Source organism: Arachis hypogaea, chromosome 8 (assembly GCF_003086295.3).
Source record: "Arachis hypogaea cultivar Tifrunner chromosome 8, arahy.Tifrunner.gnm2.J5K5, whole genome shotgun sequence".
Lineage (NCBI taxonomy): Eukaryota > Viridiplantae > Streptophyta > Magnoliopsida > Fabales > Fabaceae > Arachis > Arachis hypogaea.
In genome coordinates, this window is record NC_092043.1 from 26,089,430 (window position 1) to 26,110,104 (window position 20,675).

At 38.9% G+C, this 20,675-nt stretch overlaps 1 protein-coding gene, 1 non-coding gene and 1 pseudogene across 3 annotated transcripts; 2 read left to right on the forward strand and 1 right to left on the reverse strand.

Moving 5' to 3' along the window:
* Positions 1–13,779: 13,779 nt before the first annotated feature.
* Positions 13,780–16,301, forward strand: LOC112706602 (protein FAR1-RELATED SEQUENCE 6). 2 transcript variants are annotated; one of them, XM_025757985.3, is made up of 3 exons: positions 13,780–14,031; positions 14,649–15,214; positions 15,761–16,301. In XM_025757985.3, coding segments are annotated over exons 1-3 (762 nt in total). In that variant the 5' UTR covers positions 13,780–14,030; the 3' UTR covers positions 15,956–16,301. The 2 variants fall into 2 exon arrangements, with proteins under 2 accessions (XP_025613770.1, XP_025613771.1); XM_025757986.3 differs by having other exon boundaries at positions 14,013–14,281.
* A 238-nt stretch (positions 16,302–16,539) lies between these two features.
* Positions 16,540–16,611, forward strand: TRNAT-UGU (transfer RNA threonine (anticodon UGU)). Its single transcript has one exon. It is a non-coding gene; the product is annotated as a tRNA-Thr (tRNA).
* Positions 16,612–16,721: 110 nt separating this feature from the next.
* LOC112705147 (serine/threonine-protein kinase-like protein ACR4) lies at positions 16,722–19,861 on the reverse strand (annotated as a pseudogene).
* Positions 19,862–20,675: the final 814 nt, after the last annotated feature.

Sequence of the window (20,675 nt, forward strand, 5' to 3'; positions counted from 1 at the left end):
GTCAGGTCTCTTTCAGGGATTACTTTTACAACTTGTCTTTGTAGGAGACCGACTTCGTTAGGTCAATCTCTTCTAAGTTGTTTTTGTAATCCTCTTTCTTGGACCTTTGTCAGGTCTCTTTCAGGGATTACTTTTACAACTTGTTTTTGTAGGAGACCGACTTCGTTAGGTCGATCTCTTCTAGGTTGTTTTTGTAATCCTCTTTCTTGGACCTTCGTCAGGTCTCTTTCAGGGATTACTTTTACAACTTGTCTTTGTAGGAGACCGACTTCGTTAGGTCGATCTCTTCTAAGTTGTTTTTGTAATCCTCTTTCTTGGACCTTTGTCAGGTCTCTTTCAGGGATTACTTTTACAACTTGTTTTTGTAGGAGACCGACTTCGTTAGGTCGATCTCTTCTAAGTTATAGCAATTCCTCTTTAATAGGGTTGGCCAGACCTCTTTCCAGGGATTTGCTGATAACTTGGGTTGACTTGGTCTGACTTTTTGGGTGTCGACCAGTCTTTTTAAGTTATTATATAGCAATCCATAAGACCTCGTCAGGTTCTTTTTTGGGATCACTTTCGATAACTTCTTGCATTATTCTGTGTTCATCTTTTGCCGATTTATAGATTGTGATTTCTGTCCTGGTTTAATCGACCTTTAGGTGAATCGCGTTTTCACCTTTGTCGGTCGATTATTCCTATCAAGATCGTATAGTGAATCTGTTTTTCACTTCTTGTTTGATCCGTTGCTTTATAATCGGACGATGAATACTTCAGATTAATGCGTCTTGAGCACTTTGTAGAATATCTGAAATGTATTTTTATTTAAAGAAAGTGCAAATATATACAGGCGGAAATTTTTCATACCCTTAAGTCGGATTAAATCTCAATCTTTGACACCTCATTAAAAAACCTTTTCAGGAAAAAGAGTGCATCTTGAGATCTTTTACCTTTCCTAGCTATAGTACCTTCTCAGGTTACAGGCGTGCCATGATCTGGGGAGTTCTCGTCCCTCGAGTTCGGACAGTCTGTAGTAGCCCTTCCCAAGTACTTTTGTGACTCGGTAGGGTCCTTTCCAGTTAGCTGCCAGTTTTCCTTCTCCAGGTCGAGTTGTTCCAATATCATTTCGAATTAAGATGAGATCGTTCTCCATGAAGTCTCTTGGCACTACCTTTTGATTATACCTGGAAGCCATTCACCGCTTTAGTGCTTCTTCTCTGATCCGAGCTCTTTCTTGGATTTTCGGAAGTAGGTCGAGCTCTTCTCTTTGAAGTTGAGAGTTGGTTTGTTCATTGTAGTGGACTAGTCGGGGAGACCCTTCTTCAACTTCTATTAGAATCATTGCCTCCACTCCGTATGCTAGTCGAAATGGGGATTCGTTTGTAGTGGAATGTGGAGTTGTTCGATACGCCCATAGGACCTGTGGGAGTTCCTCGGCCCAAGCTCCCTTTGCTTCTTGTAACCTCCGTTTCAGTCCGGCCAATATGACTTTGTTGGCTGCTTCGGCCTGTCCATTGGCTTGGGGGTGTTCGACGGAAGTGAACTGGTGTTTTATATTCAAGTTGGCCACTAACTTTTTGAAGCCTGCATCTGTGAATTGGGTGCCGTTATCTGTGGTGATGAAGTATGGAACCCCAAATCTTGTAACAATGTTCCTATATAGGAATTTTTGGCTTCTTTGAGCAGTGGCGTTGGCTAGGGGTTCTGCTTCGATTCATTTTGTGAAATAGTCTACCCATACTATAAGGAATTTTACTTGTCCCGATCCCTGTGGGAAGGGTCCGAGAAAATCGAGTCCCCATTTTGCAAATGGCCAAGGTGAGGTCATGCTAATGAGTTTTTCTGGCGGGGCGATGTGAAAGTTGGCATGCTTCTGACACGGTGGACATGTCTTTACAAATTATGTAGCTTCCTTTCGTGGAGTTGGCCAATAGAATCCTGCTCGGAGTACCTTTTTTGTGAGAGCTTGCGCTCCAAGATGATTACCACAAATGCCACTGTGTACTTCCTCCAAGACTTCTTTTGTGTTGGAGGTCGGTACGCATTTTAACAGTGGTGTTGAGATCCCTCTTTTGTATAGAATGTTATTTATGATAGTGTAGTACTGTGCCTCCCTTTTTAACTTCTTTGCCTCCTTTTCATCTGTGGGGAGCGCTTCTGTTTTGAGGTAGTTAATTATGGGGGTCATCCATCCTTGATCCCGGCCTGTTATGGCTAGGATTTTTTCTTCTTCTGATATCGATGGGTTTTGTAGTATTTCTTGGATGAGACTTCTATTGTTGCCCCCTGGTTTGGTGCTGGCTAGCTTTGAGAGCGCGTCAGCTCGGGTATTTTGCTCGCGGGGTATGTGGCAGATCCTATATTCTCCAAGTTGTCCGAGCTGTTCTTTGGTTTTATCCAAATATTTTTTCATGGTAGGATCTTTGGCTTGGTAGCTTTCCGTTATTTGTGAGGTAATAACTTGTGAGTCACTGTAGATGTTGAGTTTCTGAGCTCCAACCTCCCTAGCCATCTTCAAACCAGCTAATAACGCTTCATATTCCGCTTGGTTGTTTGAAGCCGGGAATCTGAATTTCAGGGAAAGCTCAAGTTGGGTTCCCTGGTTGCTTTCGATTATCACACCTGCACCGCTTCCGGCTTTATTTGAGGAGCCGTCCACGTATATGTTCCACTCTATGGGGATTTCTGTGGTGTCTGTGAATTCTGCAATGAAGTCGGCTAGGTATTGTGATTTGATGGCTGTCCGCGCCTCATATTGAAGGTCGAACTCGGACAACTTGATTGCCCACTGTAGGATTCTTTCTGCTAGATATGTTTTCTGCAGTATCCCTTTTATGGGCTGGTTGGTCCGAACTCTGATGGTGTGCGCTTGGAAGTATGGGCGAAGTCGTCGGGATGTGAGTATTAAAGCGTAGGCGAACTTCTCTATTTTCTGGTGGTAGTTTAGCTCTGACCCCTGTAGTGCTTTACTAATGAAGTAGATGGGTTGTTGTCCCCCTTCCTCTTCTCTAATTAATGCTGAGGCTATTGCCCGACTTCCTACGGCCAGGTATAATATGAGTGGTTCTCCCTCTCGTGGTTGAGATAGAATGAGGGGTTGTCCCAGAAATTCTTTAAAGTCTCGGAAGGCTTGTTCACATTCCGTTGTCCACTCGAAGTTTTTCCCCTTCCTTAAGGTGGTGTAGAAGAGGAGGGATCTTATTGTTGACCCTGCTAGGAATTTGGACAGGGCTACCAGTCTCCCATTGAGTTGTTGGACTTCTTTTACGCAGGTCGGGCTTTTCATGTTGAGTATGGCCTGGCATTTATCTGGATTTGCCTCGATTTCTCTTTGGGTGAGCATGAAGCCCAGGAATTTTCCTGCCTCTACTGCGAAGGTGCATTTAGCCGGGTTGAGTCGCATGTTGTGCTTCCGTATGGTGTCGAACACTTGAACCAAGTCGGTTAGTAATGTTTCCTCACTTTGTGTCTTTATCAACATGTCGTCCACATAGACCTCGATGATTTTTCCGATGTGGTTTGAGAAGACTTTATTCATTAGCCTTTGATAAGTGGCTCCCACATTTTTAAGGCTGAAAGGCATTACGATGTAGCAATAATTCACTTTTGGTGTGAGAAATGAGGTTTTTTCTTGATCTGGTGGATACATTGGGATCTGGTTGTATCCTGAGTATGCGTCCATGAACGAGAGATACTTATATCCTGATGAGGCATCTACTAGAGCGTCGATGCTTGGGAGTGGATAACGGTCTTTTGGGCAGGCTTTGTTGAGGTCGGTATAGTCAGTGCACATTCGCCACTTCACATTTGATTTTTTCACCAAGACGACATTTGCTAGCCATAGTGGGCATTTAACTTCTCTTATGAATCCTGCCTCCAGTAGTGTTTGTACTTGTTCTTGTACAGCCTGAGACCGTTCTGGCCCAAGTTTTCTTCGTCTTTGTTGTACCGGCCGAGATCCCGGGTAAACTGCCAGCTTGTGGCTCATTAGTTCGGTATCTATGCCCGGCATGTCGGCAGCTTTCCATGCGAAGAGATCAACATTATCTCGTAGAAACCGTATTAGTGATTCTTTTGCGTCTCCTTTCAAGACCGTGCCAATATTAGTTGTTTTGTCCGAGGTATCTCCGATCTGAACTCTTTCTATTTCTCCTTCGGGTCGTAGACGGAGTTCTTCTCGTCTCTGATCTCCGCCGAGTTCGATTGTGTGGAACTCTCCTCCTTCGCCTTGGAGATTTAGACTTTCGTTATAACAGTGACGCGCCATCCTTTGATCTGCTTTTATTGTAGCTATCCCTTTTGTAGTTGGAAATTTCATACATAGATGTGGAGTTGAAACTATTGCTCCGAGTTGATTTAACGTCGTCCGACCTATTAAGGTATTGTAGGCTGAGCTTACGTCGACCACGATATAGTCTATCTTAAGTGTTCGGGATTGGTTCCCCGTTCCAAAGGTTGTGTGTAACAATACGTATCCTAGTGGCTGTACTGGGGTGTCCCCAAGTCCGAACAGGCTGTTCGGATATGCTTTTAGCTCTTTCTCTTCTGAGCCAAGCTTGTCGAAGGCAGTTTTGAATAGAATGTCGGCGGAGCTTCCTTGATCAATTAATGTACGGTGGAGGTTGGCGTTTGCCAATATAATTGTGATGACCATGGGGTCGTCGTGTTCTGAAATGATTCCAGATGCATCTTCTTTGGTAAACGTGATTGCTGGGATGTCTGGCACTTCTTTCTTGCCTTCGACGTGGTATACTTCTTTGAGGTGTCGCTTGCGAGATGACTTGGAGATTCCTCCTCCAGCGAATCCGCCGTGTATCACATGGACATGTCTTTCCGGTGTGCGGGGTGATCGTTCAGATCGTCCGACATCTTCATCCCTTCTTCTTTTCCTTGGTTCTTCGTCCCGATTAGCCAGGAACCGATCTAGTTTTCCTTCCCTAACTAATTTCTCTATGACATTTTTCAAGTCAAAGCATTCGTTGGTGGAATGTCCTCGGACTCGATGATACTCACAGTATTCATTCCGATTTCCTCCTCCCCTTTTGCCTTTAAGTGGCCGAGCTGGGGGTATTTTTTCTGTATGGCAGACTTCTTTGTAAACATCTACCAGGGATACCCTAAGGAGGGTATAGTTATGATATTTTTTTATTTTCTCTCCGGAGCAATCTTCCTCTTTCTTGGATTCTTTATCTCGGTAGGCAGAACCGAACCTCGTGGCTTTGCCAAGTCGAGAATTTTCCTCCATGTTGATGTACTTCTGTGCCCGTTCTTGTACTTCGTCTAGGGATGTCGGGTACCTCTTTGATATAGATTGTCTGAATGGTCCTTCTCGTAGGCCGTTTATGAGGCCCATGATAGCGACTTCTGTTGGTAGACTTTGTATGTCCATGCATGTTTTGTTGAATCTTTCCATGTAGCTGCGAAGACTCTCCCGATCTCCTTGCTTGATCCCTAGTAGGCTGGGTGCGTGTTTGACTTTGTCCTTTTGTATGGAAAATCGGGCCAGGAACTTTTTGGCCAGTCGTCGAAACTCGAGATGGATTTTGGAGGTAGATTGTCGAACCATTTAATGGCTGTCTTGGTGAGAGTTGTTGGAAAGGCTTTGCAGCGAACTGCATCTGAGACATCAGTGAGGTACATTCTACTTCTGAAGTTGCTGCGATGGTGTTTGGGATCCGAGGTGCCGTCATATAGAATCATATCCAGAAGTTTGAAATCTTTTGGGATTTTGGTCTTCATAATTTCCCTGGTGAAGGGATCTTGATCTTTCTGAGAGCTATCCTCTATGGATGGTCGAGTAGCTTTAGTTTTGAGATCGGCTTCGAGTTTCATAAGCTTATCTTCTAATTCTCGGCGCCGCCTTATCTCCCGACGCAGATCTTCTTTTTTTTCACGTTGATGTTGGGCTTCTTTCTCAAGTTGCTCCAATTGATTTTGAAGCGCTTCTATCGCCCCTGGATTTGATGAATTTTTGTCTCCATTGGATTCCGGAGTATTCTTAAATACAGCATCCGTGTTCTTGTGTGGCGTTCTATCTTCCAAACTCGAGTAGTGGTCGTTGTCATGGTTGTCCGCTATGGTGTTGGGATGACTTCCAGGCTCCCCGGCAATGGCGCCAATGTTCCGAGGGTTACCTGAAACTATAGGTCGATCTCGGTCGAGATCTCCTGCGTTGGTCGGAGCCGATGTGTCTGGCGGGTATGTGGTCGCCGGAGCTTGTGTGTCCGACTTGTGATATCTGAAAGTGGTGTTGATCCTTCGTCCCCGGAGGGTGGGGGTACCTGCAAGGGACTCCGATGCTTAAGTTAGCAAGGGTATTAAGCAGGTATTGAGTAGAATCAGAGTATGAGTTATACCTGGGTGCTCCAATGTATTTATAATGGTGAGATGTGGCCTTCTGCGGATAAGATAAGTTAGTTATCTTATCTTATCTTTATCTTATCTTTAAGCGAGGTCATCTTTAAGGGAACCGCCTTTATCTCTATGGGCTTGGGCTGCCCTTGGATTTGGGACGTGTTCCTCTATTTGGGCCCTTTGTTTGGGCTTTCTTGTGACTTGGCCGAGCTCTTTGAAAAGAGGTCGGGTTGTCCTGACCTGAAGAGGTCGGTCGCTTTGTCTGTAGAACATCCCGGGTCGAACAGCTCGACCCAGGGTATGAACAATATCCTTCAAGAGAGGTAATAGAAGCGTAAATATTGGGTTATGTTAAAACAAATTCAAGTTAAATTAGATTTGTGCAAAACTTAAAATAATGAAAATTAATTGAGTCAAAAATGTCAAAAAATCTTAAAAGATCGTAGTCAAACAAGAATTTGCATAAAAATTTATATCAAACTTAGAGGTAGAACTAAATTCTATTCAGAAGAGAAAGTCCGAGATAAATTAGTCAATAAAAGAATACTTGGTACGTTACAAACAAATGGGTTTTGATTACATAAGAAAGTTTTAGAGCTTCATATCAGTGAATATATGCTAAGTTCCAAAACGATTTCATTGAAATTGAAAGTAGGGCTACGGATAGAATCTAGCAAAAGAACTTAATTGAAGTTTTTTTTCAATGGGATCCGAAACAAAAACCTTAGAACAAGATTATAAAAAGTAGTATGTTGTACCAAAATAATTTTGAAGTTCACTCAAAGGAATACAAATTTTGATAAAAAAGAATAAGCAACCAAAATGGTGTTCCACAAAAACTTGGAGAAACATTTGAAATTATAAGTAAACAAGAATGTACAAAAACAAGAAGATGTATCGAAAGGGAAAATCAAGTTTTAACCCTATGAAGGAATGAATTCACTTTCCCAAAATAATTACTAGAAGTTTTGATAAGATATTGCGTCAAAACAATCCAATTTAAAATAAATTATATGAAGTTTGTCAATTAGAGATTAACTAGAATAGAAGCAAAAATTTCTTATCAAGAATCTTAGAATACATAATCAAGTAAAGACATATATAAAAATTTGAGTAGATATTGGAGGAGAATTAAATTATGTTCAAAGAAAAAAATTTAATGTAAAGTGTTCCTATATAGTTAATAAGTGTATAGATAGTACCTTTAAAAACAAGTATGTTTTTAGCTACATAAAGGATTTATTTATTTCTTGTAGAAAAGTACATGTAAGATCAGAGATAGTCATATCTAGAATTCAAAGAATGGTTACAGACAAGATCAAATAAAATAAAAAGATCAAAACTCTTCTCAACGAAGATTTCGAAGCAAAAACTTCGAAAGAATATTACTAGAATTGTTATCTCATACCAAGACAAACTCGAAATTTTTACTAAGGGGAGTACTTTATTCATTTAGAGGAAAATAGGATCAAAAATTGTAACCTGGGCAAAATACACATAAGTTGTAGAAGGCGAAGTAGAAGAACCAAATCACACAATTAACTTGTTACGAATCGTAACTCTCACGGTTTCAAATTACTCAAGTATTAAGAATTATGTGTTATGCTAGAACATATTTAAGATCGAATAAAAGGATACAGAATTTATGAAGAAATGCATAAATAATAACAATGATGGATAATCAAATCTGGTTACAAAAAGAACTGAAACAAGGAGCGAAAAAGATGATAAATCGAAGAATAAGCAACACGCGCATCATGTGGCATGATTAAAGCACCTACCTTCGGTGTAAACTAATCAAGGAATAACATCTGACATTTTTTAAAGAATTAAGGACCATCAAAATTAACTCAAAAGAAAAACTCATGATTCGTAGAGAGTAATATGTGAAACATCAAGCATAAAGGTTCCAAATGATTTTATGTGAATAATCAGGATTATAATCAAGCATATATATATATATATATATATATATATATAGGAATGAATAAGTATCGCTAGGAACAGAGTTGAACCATATCCTAAAAGGAAAAATCTAAAACAAGGAATTCAGAGAAAATGGTGTACTAAACTACACGACACGAACAAGATTATACGTCGAAACGGAACAAATTTCAAAAATTAATTCCTAACGCTCCCAGAACCCATGAACCGCATCGCATATTAATTATACTTTGTCCATGATAACCCATTAATTTTACCATACAGATAAACCATCAACATTAAGCTGGCCAGACTTAATATCAACAGATATGCAATGGTAAGCTAACAGCGTTAATCAAAAGACAATCATGTGCATAAAGCTCCAATTCTCGTCATTCGGACAAGACCTATAACATGACAGACACTTAGAGTGTGCAATTGAAGCATAATCGGTCCATTCCTCAGGCTCTATAGGAACGATCACTCTGATACCATAATGTAACACCCTCACTACAAAAATGTCACGCTTCCGGCTGCGCCACTCTAATAGAAAGAAGTATTACGACTACTTTATATACATAATATTAAAATAGGAGCGTATGACACAACACTGTATCACTAATTTCTTTGAAAAACCGGAAATAAATACTAAATCTAAAAAAAAAACAAGCAGGCATAAATTCATATACAAAACTTCTTACTTAATATCTTGTAATATGTTATATATATAAAACATACAACTCCTATCCCTCTTACAAAATTGTAATAACAAAGACGAGAAAAGAAAATAATCTAATTAATACAACAACATATAATATCAAACGCAGTTTAATGCTTCTTAATGCTCCTTCATCCGGTTCCTGAAAAGGTAAAGCTGTAGGAGGGTGAGAACCTAACCATATGGTCTCACCACGGAGTTTCAAAGTTGTCATAGGAAGATATTTAATAAGAAAACTGTTTTCAAGCCCAGTGATTATCATTGCCTCATGAATCTTTTAAAGACCAATAGGTAATCGTTTAAAACCTTTTCAAAGAAACAATGTTTAATCTTTCAGAAATCTGAAACCTTTCCTTTCTCATAAGAAAATCTCAATTAGAAACAACCATGCAATCAAACAACACAATCATTAATTCAGCACCAAAGTTCATTCTCAAATGTAGTACACCAGGACAAACACAGGCAAGACAGACAAGGAAAGCACAAGTAGGTAGCAGTTACAGCAAATAGTTCAAGTACCAATTAAGAACAGTTTAGCAATTAGACAAACCAAAACAAGTTCAAACCCAAGCAAAACATTCAAATGCATATAATGCATGCCTGTCCTATGGCTGATGAGGCTCATCTGTTGGTTATCCAGCCAACCCGACAAGTCTGAATTGTCCTTAGACTGTCCCCCGACGTGCATCCCCAAGAGTCTATGCATAGCTTTTTCTTAAATAATCAATATTGCTCAATGCGGGTAACATTCCCAGAAATTTATATAGTTCCCGGTCACACTTACATCATAGGGTCAAAAGAGTATCGAGTTTTCAACCTGGTACACGTGGTGGCAAGCCATGGTACTTTATCCAAGGAACCTCGTATCTCAGATAATTCAAATTCATAAGCTATTTGAATAATTCAAAGATCATAGCTCAACATTCTCAATCAATATCTCAACATTCTCAATATTCTCAACATCATAATCATTCTCCAATCCAAATCTCATTTCCAAATTCATTCAAAAACCATATTTCAAAGAGAATCATCATCATCCTTCTTTCCATTTCGTCCATTAACAATTCCAATTCAAAACATAATTCTTTCTTTGATAAATAAATCCATCTTAAAACATATAATGTTTAAAAACAAATCTTTTTAATTAATTACTTCAAATAAAACTTCCAATTTTATAAAATTTCGACAGCATCTCCTCTAAAACTCGGACACTGCCACCCTTTTCGGGTCCCATCCAAACCTTTCTCAAATCTCATTCATTTCCAAAATTCAACCAGTTCCAATAACAAATTGTTTTCAAAACGAATCAGTGCCAATAATAAATCTCTTTTTAAAATCAAACCAGCTCAAATACTAAATCATTTATAAAGTCATTTATAAAGTCAGACTAACTCAAAATTAAGCTATTTCCAAAATTAATTTAGTTTCATATTCCAAATCATCTCCAAAGCCGAGTCGTTTACATTATCAAAAATAGCTTCAAAACCAAAAAAGCCATTTTTCATAATAATCAACTAAATAACCTTTCAAACTAATTTCTGTTCAGCAATCACAAACCACCCAAGCAATCAAGCAATCAGCCATTCAGTCCAGCAAACAATCACATTTATAAAACAATCATAATCACAGACATATGTTTCTCACGTTAATATCTATTTATAACAAATCTGTAATATAAAATAGATTTTAAGAAAAACTCCTACCTCAATTGGTCGTAAGTTGCATAATTAAACCCATTAAATCCTTATTCTCATGTTAATAGGCAGCAACTGCAGAAATTCCCAATCAACCGTAGGGATTACAGCAACAACCACATATTTGACATAATTTAGAGTTAACGTGGGACGGATATTGAGCGATATTAGAACATGATTGATAATAGAGTATTGCAATAAACAAGAATGGAACCAAATAATCTTACCATGATAAACAGAATAGAACGACATAGTAGCAGCTTCTAAATTGACCGGACAACAGCTCTAATAATGGCCGGAAGCTCTGATGGTCCTGCAGCAGCGGTGACTGTATAATCCGATGCAAACACCCTCAGTAACAACTCACGGTAGAAGCAACTTAACAGAAAAGAAGATCTGAGGTAAGATTAGAGCTTACCAAACTGACTTAGGCCTTAGTGGCGGTTTCTGGTGGCAATGGCAGCGAGTTTCAAGCGGCAGAAGCTCGGTCACGGCGGCGCAGCTCCAGCAGTAGCGGTGACGGAGCGCGCAACGGCGGTGGTAGTTTCTTGCTGTACGGCGGTGCCTCCCTGCTTCCACCACCGTGAGATCTCTTTCGCTCTCTGCTCCAAAGACGGTGACGATCTGCTAAGGAAAAGACGTCGGCGAGGTCTTCATGGCGGCGACACAACTAGGCGGCGGCTGGGCTTGTCAGCAACGGCGACTCCACACGTGATGAAAACAGCGATGGTGGCGCCTCCTTCTCGCGCGGTCCTCCTTGGCGCTGGTGCAAACGGCGACGCGACGCGACGCGACGGCTTCCTTGCGACACTCTCCTTCTCTCTCATATCTCTTCTCTCATCTGTTAGCAGCGGCGGCGACGGTGACAGTGACACCCACTGCGCCGCCTCACTCTTCTCCCCCCTCTCCTTCCTTCCTCGGTTCCCCATCCTTCTTCCCCTTCTTTCTTTTTTTTTTCTTTTCCTGACGGGTGTGTATTTTGGTTGAACAAAAGGGGGTTTCAGTTGCTGTAGGTGTTGGTGAAGGCTAATGGCGGCTAGGGTTTCATTAGGAGTAAGGGGAAAAATTGTAATTTAATTGGGATTAGGATTTGTGTATAAAATTAAGATTTTGGATTTAATTATAGTAGAGTAATTTTAATAAAATTGAGGCATGAAGTATAAATTTTGAAATCTAATTAAATCTCTAAAATTATTTTAAAATATTATTCGTAGTATAAAAATACTAATTGATTCTCAATAAATTATTCTAATTGAAAATTCATGGTAATATAATTAATTTTTTTTATCTTTAACTTAAAGTATTAAATGATATAAATTAAATTATCTAAAATCAAATTATATAAAATTTCAGTTTATTTTATAACTACCAATTTTATAATTTAAATATTGAAGATAATTTAATAACTATAGAATCAGACAAAATTCTAATTTAAAAAGCCAAACCTCATTATTTTGCAAATTTCTAAAACTTTAATCATAAATAGAAAAATAATCTATAAATATAAAGTTTGGATAAAAACTTTAATTTATTTCAAATCTAATTAATTACCTTTAATTATTTTCACTAAAAGTAATTTCTGAAATTAAAAATATATATATATATATATATATAAAATTTGAGATTCATTCGAAATACGACTTCTAAAAAATTTGGGTGTTACGGCACCATCTCTTGATCGGAGCTAGTGAATGATCATTAACCACGGCCCCCTTCTATACATGGTTGAAATCTTCCTGGTTGTATAATCTGACCACGAAAGACTCATTCCCTAGGTCGATCAGATCCATACCTCCCATCTTAGCCCAAATTTTGTCTAGTTTGCGTTTTCATCACTGCATATGAAATTTTGCGTCCCTGCAACTTAACAATGAGGGCATGCTTCCAAGGTCCCTTCAATCTCTTCTTCTTCGCCTTGTTGACAAGGATGCTTATAATGCCATTTTGTAGCCCCCTTGCAGATATAGACAAAATAGCTCTCTCTTCCTTCCTGCATCTCCTTAGAGCCTCCTTTTGAAACTGACTCATCTCTAGCTCCTCCACCCTGTCCTCCTGGTTCCCTTCATTGGAATCACTCTCTGAAGAATCTCCATCCTCGCTGGAATCCTCAGAATCGAAGTCTGGTACAGCACTTCCATGCATGACCAGGTCGGCGTAAATCCTAGTCCTTCCGTTGGCTCCAACCAAAGCGGTCTTCTCCACCATCCAATCCTCCTCTCTAGCTGTCTTTGCTGTCTCCCCTCCGTATTCACCTTCATCGTTTCATAATTTCTTCTTGCTCCGATGGAGCTGGTCCGCTTCCTCAATATTACCCGGTATGTATGAAGTTTTCCTTTTAAGTTGTCTTTTTTAGAAATTTATTAAAGATCGGATTTGTCTGTTTGGTTTGTCTGGAGTAGCGTCCAAAAAAAAAAAACAAAAAAAATAAAGAAGCAGGTTAAAATTTATTGCCTAAACAAATGACTAGATATATAACTGGAGGTGAATAGGGCATTTTTTTGGGTTAACAGAGGGTCACAGGCCCAATAGTTGTATTTAATATTGCAGTTCCAAAGTGAAGAGCGCAAAGACACTGGTGGCCCAATAGAAATGTCTACCGTAGAAAAATATCCCACCTAGGCCACAACATAAGCCCAATTCACTGGTAAGATTATTGTGATGGTCCAACATTCCAATTGTCTGACCCAAAAAACATTGCAATTGTAAAAGCCTCTAAAGAAGAGGACCAAGTCAAATGGATTGGACAAAAAGTTAAAAACAATTGACCAAAACTTAAAATAAAAACTTAAAAAGACTCGGATAAATAATTAAACAAGTTTTGTACCAAAAAAAAAAAAATTAAACAAGTAAATGACAAAAAATTTGAAAAGTAAATGGTTAGAAAAGTGTAAATATAAATATTATACAACAAAATTAACTACTAAATTGTTTATTTATATGTGTTGTTTAATGTATATTTTATATTTTATATTAATAATTAATTTTAATATATACTAATAGCAACGAAAATATCACCATAGACCAATAATAATAATCTAAAAAATATCATAAAATTTAAGAATTTCTTTTTTTGGTGAAAATAAAATTTAAAATTTAACAAAGGGAAAAGTTGACTTTTATTTTTGGCATAGCAAGAAACGTAGCCAATGGGGTGATGACATGTGAGGTGCGCTTGAACCTCCATGCGCCTTTCCATACCGAATCCCTCTCCTCCCTTCTGTTCCGTTCTGAATCTTCTCTCTCTCTTTCTCTCTCTCTGCAACTGCACGGAACACACGCGCGCGCTCACACACAGAGCATAATTCTCACAATCAAGGACGCTTCCTACGACAATCGAATTCGCGTCGTTCTCAATTTTCAGTAAGCTTAACTCCATTTCCATTTTTCCCTCTTTCAGCTCCTTCAACTCAATTGAACAATTCGATTCTTCAATTTTAGGGTTTTCCTCTTTCTTCTGGTTCGTTAAATAACTGTCTTCCTAGTTCATTTGGCTTTGAATTACAAGCGATGTAGCATGCACCCTTACTTTCCATCTCATCATAGAGTTCTTTTGGGAATGAGCTAAATAGCTGAAACCTGGATCCTTGTTTCTTTTTTGTGTTGAATTGCAGTATGTACATCTATGAATTTGTGATCGATATACTTTTCTCATTTGAGTTTTATGCAATTAATGAGTCGTTTGACTTAAGCTGAGAGTTTTGGATTCCGTTTGAACTTGTGGTTACTGGTTAGTGGTATTTTTTGCTGAACGAGTAATGATTATTTTTTAATTACTATTTAATTATTATTAACGCAATGGCCTAACTTGTGTTTAGTGATATTGGGCTTTGCTTGATTGTGGCCTGAGCTGAGAATATGTTAGAACCCCTTTGCATGAACTACATTGTTTTGAGGACAATACTATTTTCTGGTACAAAGCTTCATTAATGGCTGTTTTGCATGAACTACAACTTATAACATATTTGTTTGTGCTGCAGTGGAGCTCGGGATTGATGGCTCCATTAATGGTGAGACAATAGCACATGCTACCATAGGAGAAGTTAGCAGTAGCTTTGTTGATGAAGATAAAATTGCTAGCTGTTCCTTTGATCCAGCTTACAAACAAGATCAAGATGGTAATATAACACAAGATTCTTCTGGAGGGGACACAATCCCCTCAGCAATTCCTGCTGTATCGGTTGTGTCAGCTGATGAGCCATACGTGGGTCAGGAGTTTGATTCGGAAGCAACAGCGCATGCATTTTATAATGCATATGCCACGCGTGTTGGATTTGTCATACGTGTAAGTAAGCTCTCACGGTCAAGGCGTGATGGTTCTGCAATTGGACGTGCTCTTGTTTGCAACAAAGAGGGTTACAGAATGCCCGATAAGCGTGAAAAAATTGTAAGGCAAAGGGCAGAGACAAGGGTTGGTTGCAGGGCAATGATTTTGGTGAGGAAAGTTAGTTCCGGTAAATGGGTTGTCACAAAGTTTGTAAAGGAGCACACACACCCTTTGACACCTGGAAAAGGCAGAAGGGATTGCATTTATGAACAATATCCGGTGAGTTAATGTTCTTCTTTTACTGAAATATGTATATGATAATATGTGAGTTCTTAGTCTATGCCTGATAGAAAGATTGCAACTGGAACAGTGCTATCAACTATCTATGCAACCCTCACAAGAGTTTGAATTCAGCAGCTAATACTAATGAAGTTCCCATCTTATGCCTTTACAGAATTGACCCAAAATTACTTTTGAGTGAACGTTCCCAAATACAAGATTGATTCTTTCTGAAGTACTTCATGTTTTCAGAGTGAAAATATAGTTTTACAAAGATGCAAAAATTAAGAATATATATACTCACCTTATCCCTGAATTATTAAGATGTTCCAGAGTCATAGTCATATTTGTAGTACTATTAGTAATAAGCTAAACTTGTCTTTTATTAAAAAGAAAAAGGAAAAAGGCTCTTATCTATGCATTTGTTTTTCTCCGTTAAACCATGTCCTATGAAGAAACTTAAGTGATCTTTTGAATAATCTCTGATACTCGTATTTGGTTTTTCTCCACTTACTTACCTCTGTTATTTTCTTTTGCAATTTTCAGAATGAACATGATAAAATTCGAGAACTATCTCAGCAATTGGCTATAGAGAAAAAACGGTGTGCAGCTTATAAAAGGCAACTTGAATTGTTATTTGAACACATTGAGGAGCATAATAATAGTCTTTCAAAGAAAATACAGCACATAGTAGGCAATGTGAAGGAGATTGAAGCTGAAGAACAACAGCGTCATAGATAGGTTCAACTATTAATTTCTAGTATTTGAGGTATTTCACCGGATGAAACACAATCAATGACCAGTGTTGAAGGTGCTACTAGGAAAAATCATGCAAGAAGTATATTTGCTGACCAAGGCATATGCTCCATTTAGCATTAGGTTCATTTGGTAGATTAGTTTTTCAAGTTCAATGGAATTCATTGGACAACTTTATATGGTGTGATACTTAAGTTGGTAGAAGAAACCAGTTCAGTCAATGTACAGGTCCTTTTGAGTCCATTCTTGTGTAGTTGTTCTAACAATATTATGACCCATAACAGGCATTCAAATGCCTTGATAGAATTTACTCCATTGTTGATTTTGTAAATTTTGATTCAAGCCTACCTTCTTTGTATAGCATTTAAATAATAAGCTTATTCTGTACAGAATGCCCTGACCAAATATCCATGGTTTCTTTTGTAGCCAAGCCTTCATCAATTGGGTTTCGTTACCTACTTCGGGTCTTATTATTTCTGTCTTCTCAGCATTTTCTCGTGTTTGATTTGTGTGGTTCCTCAGTATTAATTTTATTTATATATTAAAGAATCCAAAAGCTAAGCAAAACTGCCCCTATAGCTCAGTGGTAGAGCGTCAGTCTTGTAAACTGAAGGTCCGTAGTTCGATCCTGCGTGGGGGCATTTTTTTTATATTTTCATTATTCAAGCATGCAGAGATTGTCAACCTGCATTTAAGGCAACCTCAATTTTATCAATTGTTTTTCATAGAAGAAATGAAATGACGCCAAAAATGTTAAATTGTCATTCATTAAACACGGATGACAACCTTTACAATAAATAAATTATGATGATAGTTGCATTAACACGATAGTACTAGTCTACTACTACATCCCAAATATAGTTCCATGAAAAGAAAATGATATCCCTACTAAAATTCTGAACCACAACTATCCATAAATAGAAAAAAAATGTCAATACTCAAGTTAAGAGTTGCATTCATATCATGAAAACTCAACTAAAAACACAAAAGTTCCCATGTTATCAACGTTAGAAGTTATGCTGCAAGAACAACTTTTCTTGGGGAGAAGCAGGACCAATCTCTTCCTCAAGACTCTTCAAAACATCACCACCACTTCCAACATTGTTATTACCAATGTTTATGATCTTCCCTTCACAAACATTACCGTTATTATTCTTCACATCAACCTCAGCCTCTGAGCTTGATGACTTTATCCTCTGAGAAGAAGTCACACTTGGGAATGTTATCCATGAAGGTGCTCTAAACTCATACCTCTGATCCTCGTTCTCTCCAACATCGATTTCTGACCTGTTTGAAGACCTCTGAGATGATTTCATGTGCAATCTGCTACTTCCCAAAACCACCTCAGTTGGCAAAATTGGTTGTTCAGTACAAGGGCTACCCATTAACCTTGCAAGAGAATGCTCCAAAGTTGTTGTTATTTTGTCCATTGAAGGCCTATCCCTCCCTCTCATTCTCACACTCTTGCAAGCCACAATGGCAACCTTCTTCAAGGCTGCAAGATCAGGAGGAGGTTTCAGAACCGGGTCAAGGATTGCAGCAATATCCCCTGATTTGATTAGAGGCTTTGCCCATTGAACTATGTTCCCTTCATCATACTGCATGTCAATGGCTTTTCTACCACTTAGGAGTTCCAAAAGTAGGACACCGAAGCTGTAGACATCTGATTTTGTTGTGAGATAATGAAGCCTATAGTACTCGGGATCAAGATAGCCGAGTGTTCCGGCAGGTAGCTCAGCAAGTGGGGTGCTGCTATCTGCAGGGCCAAGTAATGATAAACCAAAATCAGCCACTCTTGCATTGTGTTCTTCATCAATGAGAATGTTTGAAGACTTGATGTCCCTATGAATCACAGGAGGGCAAGCATAGCCATGGAGATACTCTATTCCTCGTGCTGCTTGGACCGCAATTGTTACCCTTCTGATCCAATCAAGCTGTTCTTTTAACTCCTTGTTTTGGCCATGGAGGTGTTGGTGCAAAGAACCATGAGCCATAACTCATAAACAAGAATTATCTCTCCTCCTTCTTCACAATATCCTAGGAGACTGAGCAAATGTGCATGGTTCAACCTTGAGAGCAAGTCAAGTTCTGTTTGTAGCTCATTGGAACTCTTCTGTGCCTTATGGCTCTTTTGACAGCAACAACTGTTCCATCTTTCAGAACACCCTTGAACACACATGAAAAGCTTCCCTTCCCCACTATATATTCTTCTTTGAATCCACTAGTTGCCCTTTCAAGTTCTTCATAGTTAAACTTCTTAGCCTTCCGAATCTCCGGACGAGTCTTACTATTCTCCTTTTGAAGTGAAGAAGAACTCACATTATGTTTCTTCACCTTTGATGACCTTGTTGCTGAACACTGACAATCTCTAAGCTTGTACCTTACATACAAAACTGCAGTTGTAGATAGAACACTAACCATGAAAATTGCGAAAGCTATCTCCGCAACAACAACCGGCACCTGGAGAGACCAGAATCTTTCATCTTTGCTACTCCTGGTGGGAGGAGAACTGAGAGAAGAAGGGGAGCAATTGGAGAAGCACTGAGGTGAGACACAAGCAGAGCAGTTATATTCACATATCCTATCAGATGTCAAATTGCAAGGACTTGTCTGATACATTTCGTAAGGACAAGCACCACTGCAAGGAACACAAAAGTGAGCATTTGATGAATTGCAAACACCCTTATCCTTATGCTGCTCCATTTCATAGGAACCTGGAGGACATGAATTGGAATTGCACTTCCCTGGCAACACAGCTGGCTTTGGAAGAGAGTTAGAGAATCCAACACCCCAACAAAGAATCTGATTAGATTTCTCAGCAAGATTTGCACAATTGAAATAGTCACCAGCAACAATATCAGTTATTTTAGTCCCACTTGGCGGTGTTCCTTGGCCATCGGTATAGCCCCAGCAAATGACTCCAAGATCATTGGTCTTAATGCCGCAGGCATGGAACCTTCCTCCTACTATAGAGATCATGGACTCATTTGGAGGCAATAAAACATTACCTAGGCCTTGTCCTGCATCTGCATGTATCGATGTGATTTTCGCCATTTTCACCGGCATTTCGTCCAAGCTCCTTCCCCAACAAACAGTCCTAGAATTCACCCCTTCTAGGATTCCACACACATGATTCCCACCAGCAGCAAGCTTCCGGAATCTTTTGCCACGAGGAACCGCAAGAATTGCTAGATATTAGCATAATGATAGCCCAACAGAATGCAGTCCTGTTTTGAGAAAACAAGCCACAGTTGAAACCAGAGCCAGCTGAGATTGATTGAATATTCCATCAAACACATAGGTACGGCTCATGTTGAAGCCCCAACAATCAACAATTGAATTTTTCCTTTCTGTTTTCCCCCAAATCAACGGTTTCCTCAATCCACAAAGATGGTTATCCCCAGCACTGATTTCTAGGTACTGAGCTCCTTTAACCAAAGTTGTGACACATCAATTTTTTTGTAATAAAAGATTTCTACCCCAACAATAAGGTTGCTTAGAACTCATTAGAATCCCACACACAAAGCCATCGCCACCAGTTAGACCAAGGAACTGAATTGAGCTGGTGTTTCATGAATTATGGCTGAGTTTGTTCCATTACAGGTCACAGTATGAGACCCATCTGGTTTCAGTCCACAAACAACATGTTTGTCACCAAGGAGGCTGCCACAGAAGACATGGAGCCAAAGCTTGAAACTTGCAACCATAGGCATGCCAAAACCACAACTCAAGAAGAAATCCAATGAAGAATTGTGATGAAGAGAACCCCATGAAACCCAGACACTAGTTATCTTATACAGAAAATAAAGGTGGAATCTTTTTGCACTAATATAAATAGCTATTGACTGCACAGCAAGAAACCCAGCTGAAATAGCCTTGGAAGAACACCATTACCCCATGAATATTTTTCCACAATTCTAATGGATAACTAGCATTGCAATATGGTTTTTAAAATCATAATATTTCTGGTGGCCAAAGAAGACATGCAGGAGCTTTGCTAGATGGATCTCTTGTCCATATTTTTTTTTTTTCAATGATTGGAACGAAAATTCAATGCTTGTTTGATGGTTTGATTAGAGAGTTAGACCTAACAAGAACAAAAGCCATGGTGCATTTACCTTGTTGTAGAAGGTGACAGAAACTCTTACTCAAAACAGCATTACTATTTTGATGTATGGATTTGATGATGATATAGAGCTTTGAAGTGTGAACTGTTTGAAAATTTTCAAAAAGAAAGAATGAAGAGAGAGAAATATGAATTGTTGAAGGTGTCAGCAAGGTAGTGGTGTTGTTACAGTGCAAGCTAGAACAGAAAGAGAGAGAGAGAGGAAATAAAAAAGGAGAAGGAGGAGTTAAAGGTAAGCATTAAATGAGACAGAACTGCTAGTTCTGAAAATAGGGGAAGTTTAGGTGAAAGCATTAAATGAGAAACTTATTGCATTTTCATCCATTTAGTTTTGCCTTTGATTATTACTGCTGACTTCAGTTTTATACTTTCATGCACAACATAAGAGTATGCAAATACCAAACGCACATTAAATATAGTTAAAGAGCATCAAATGCAAAGTCCTCATCCAATTGATTTGTTTGTATTTGCACCTGGGTTGGTGTGTACAGTGAGTCAACTAAGATTTGTAATGCAGTAACAACATGCACCATTAGTATGAAGAGAACATGCTACTCTATTAGTAACTGTTTTTCAACA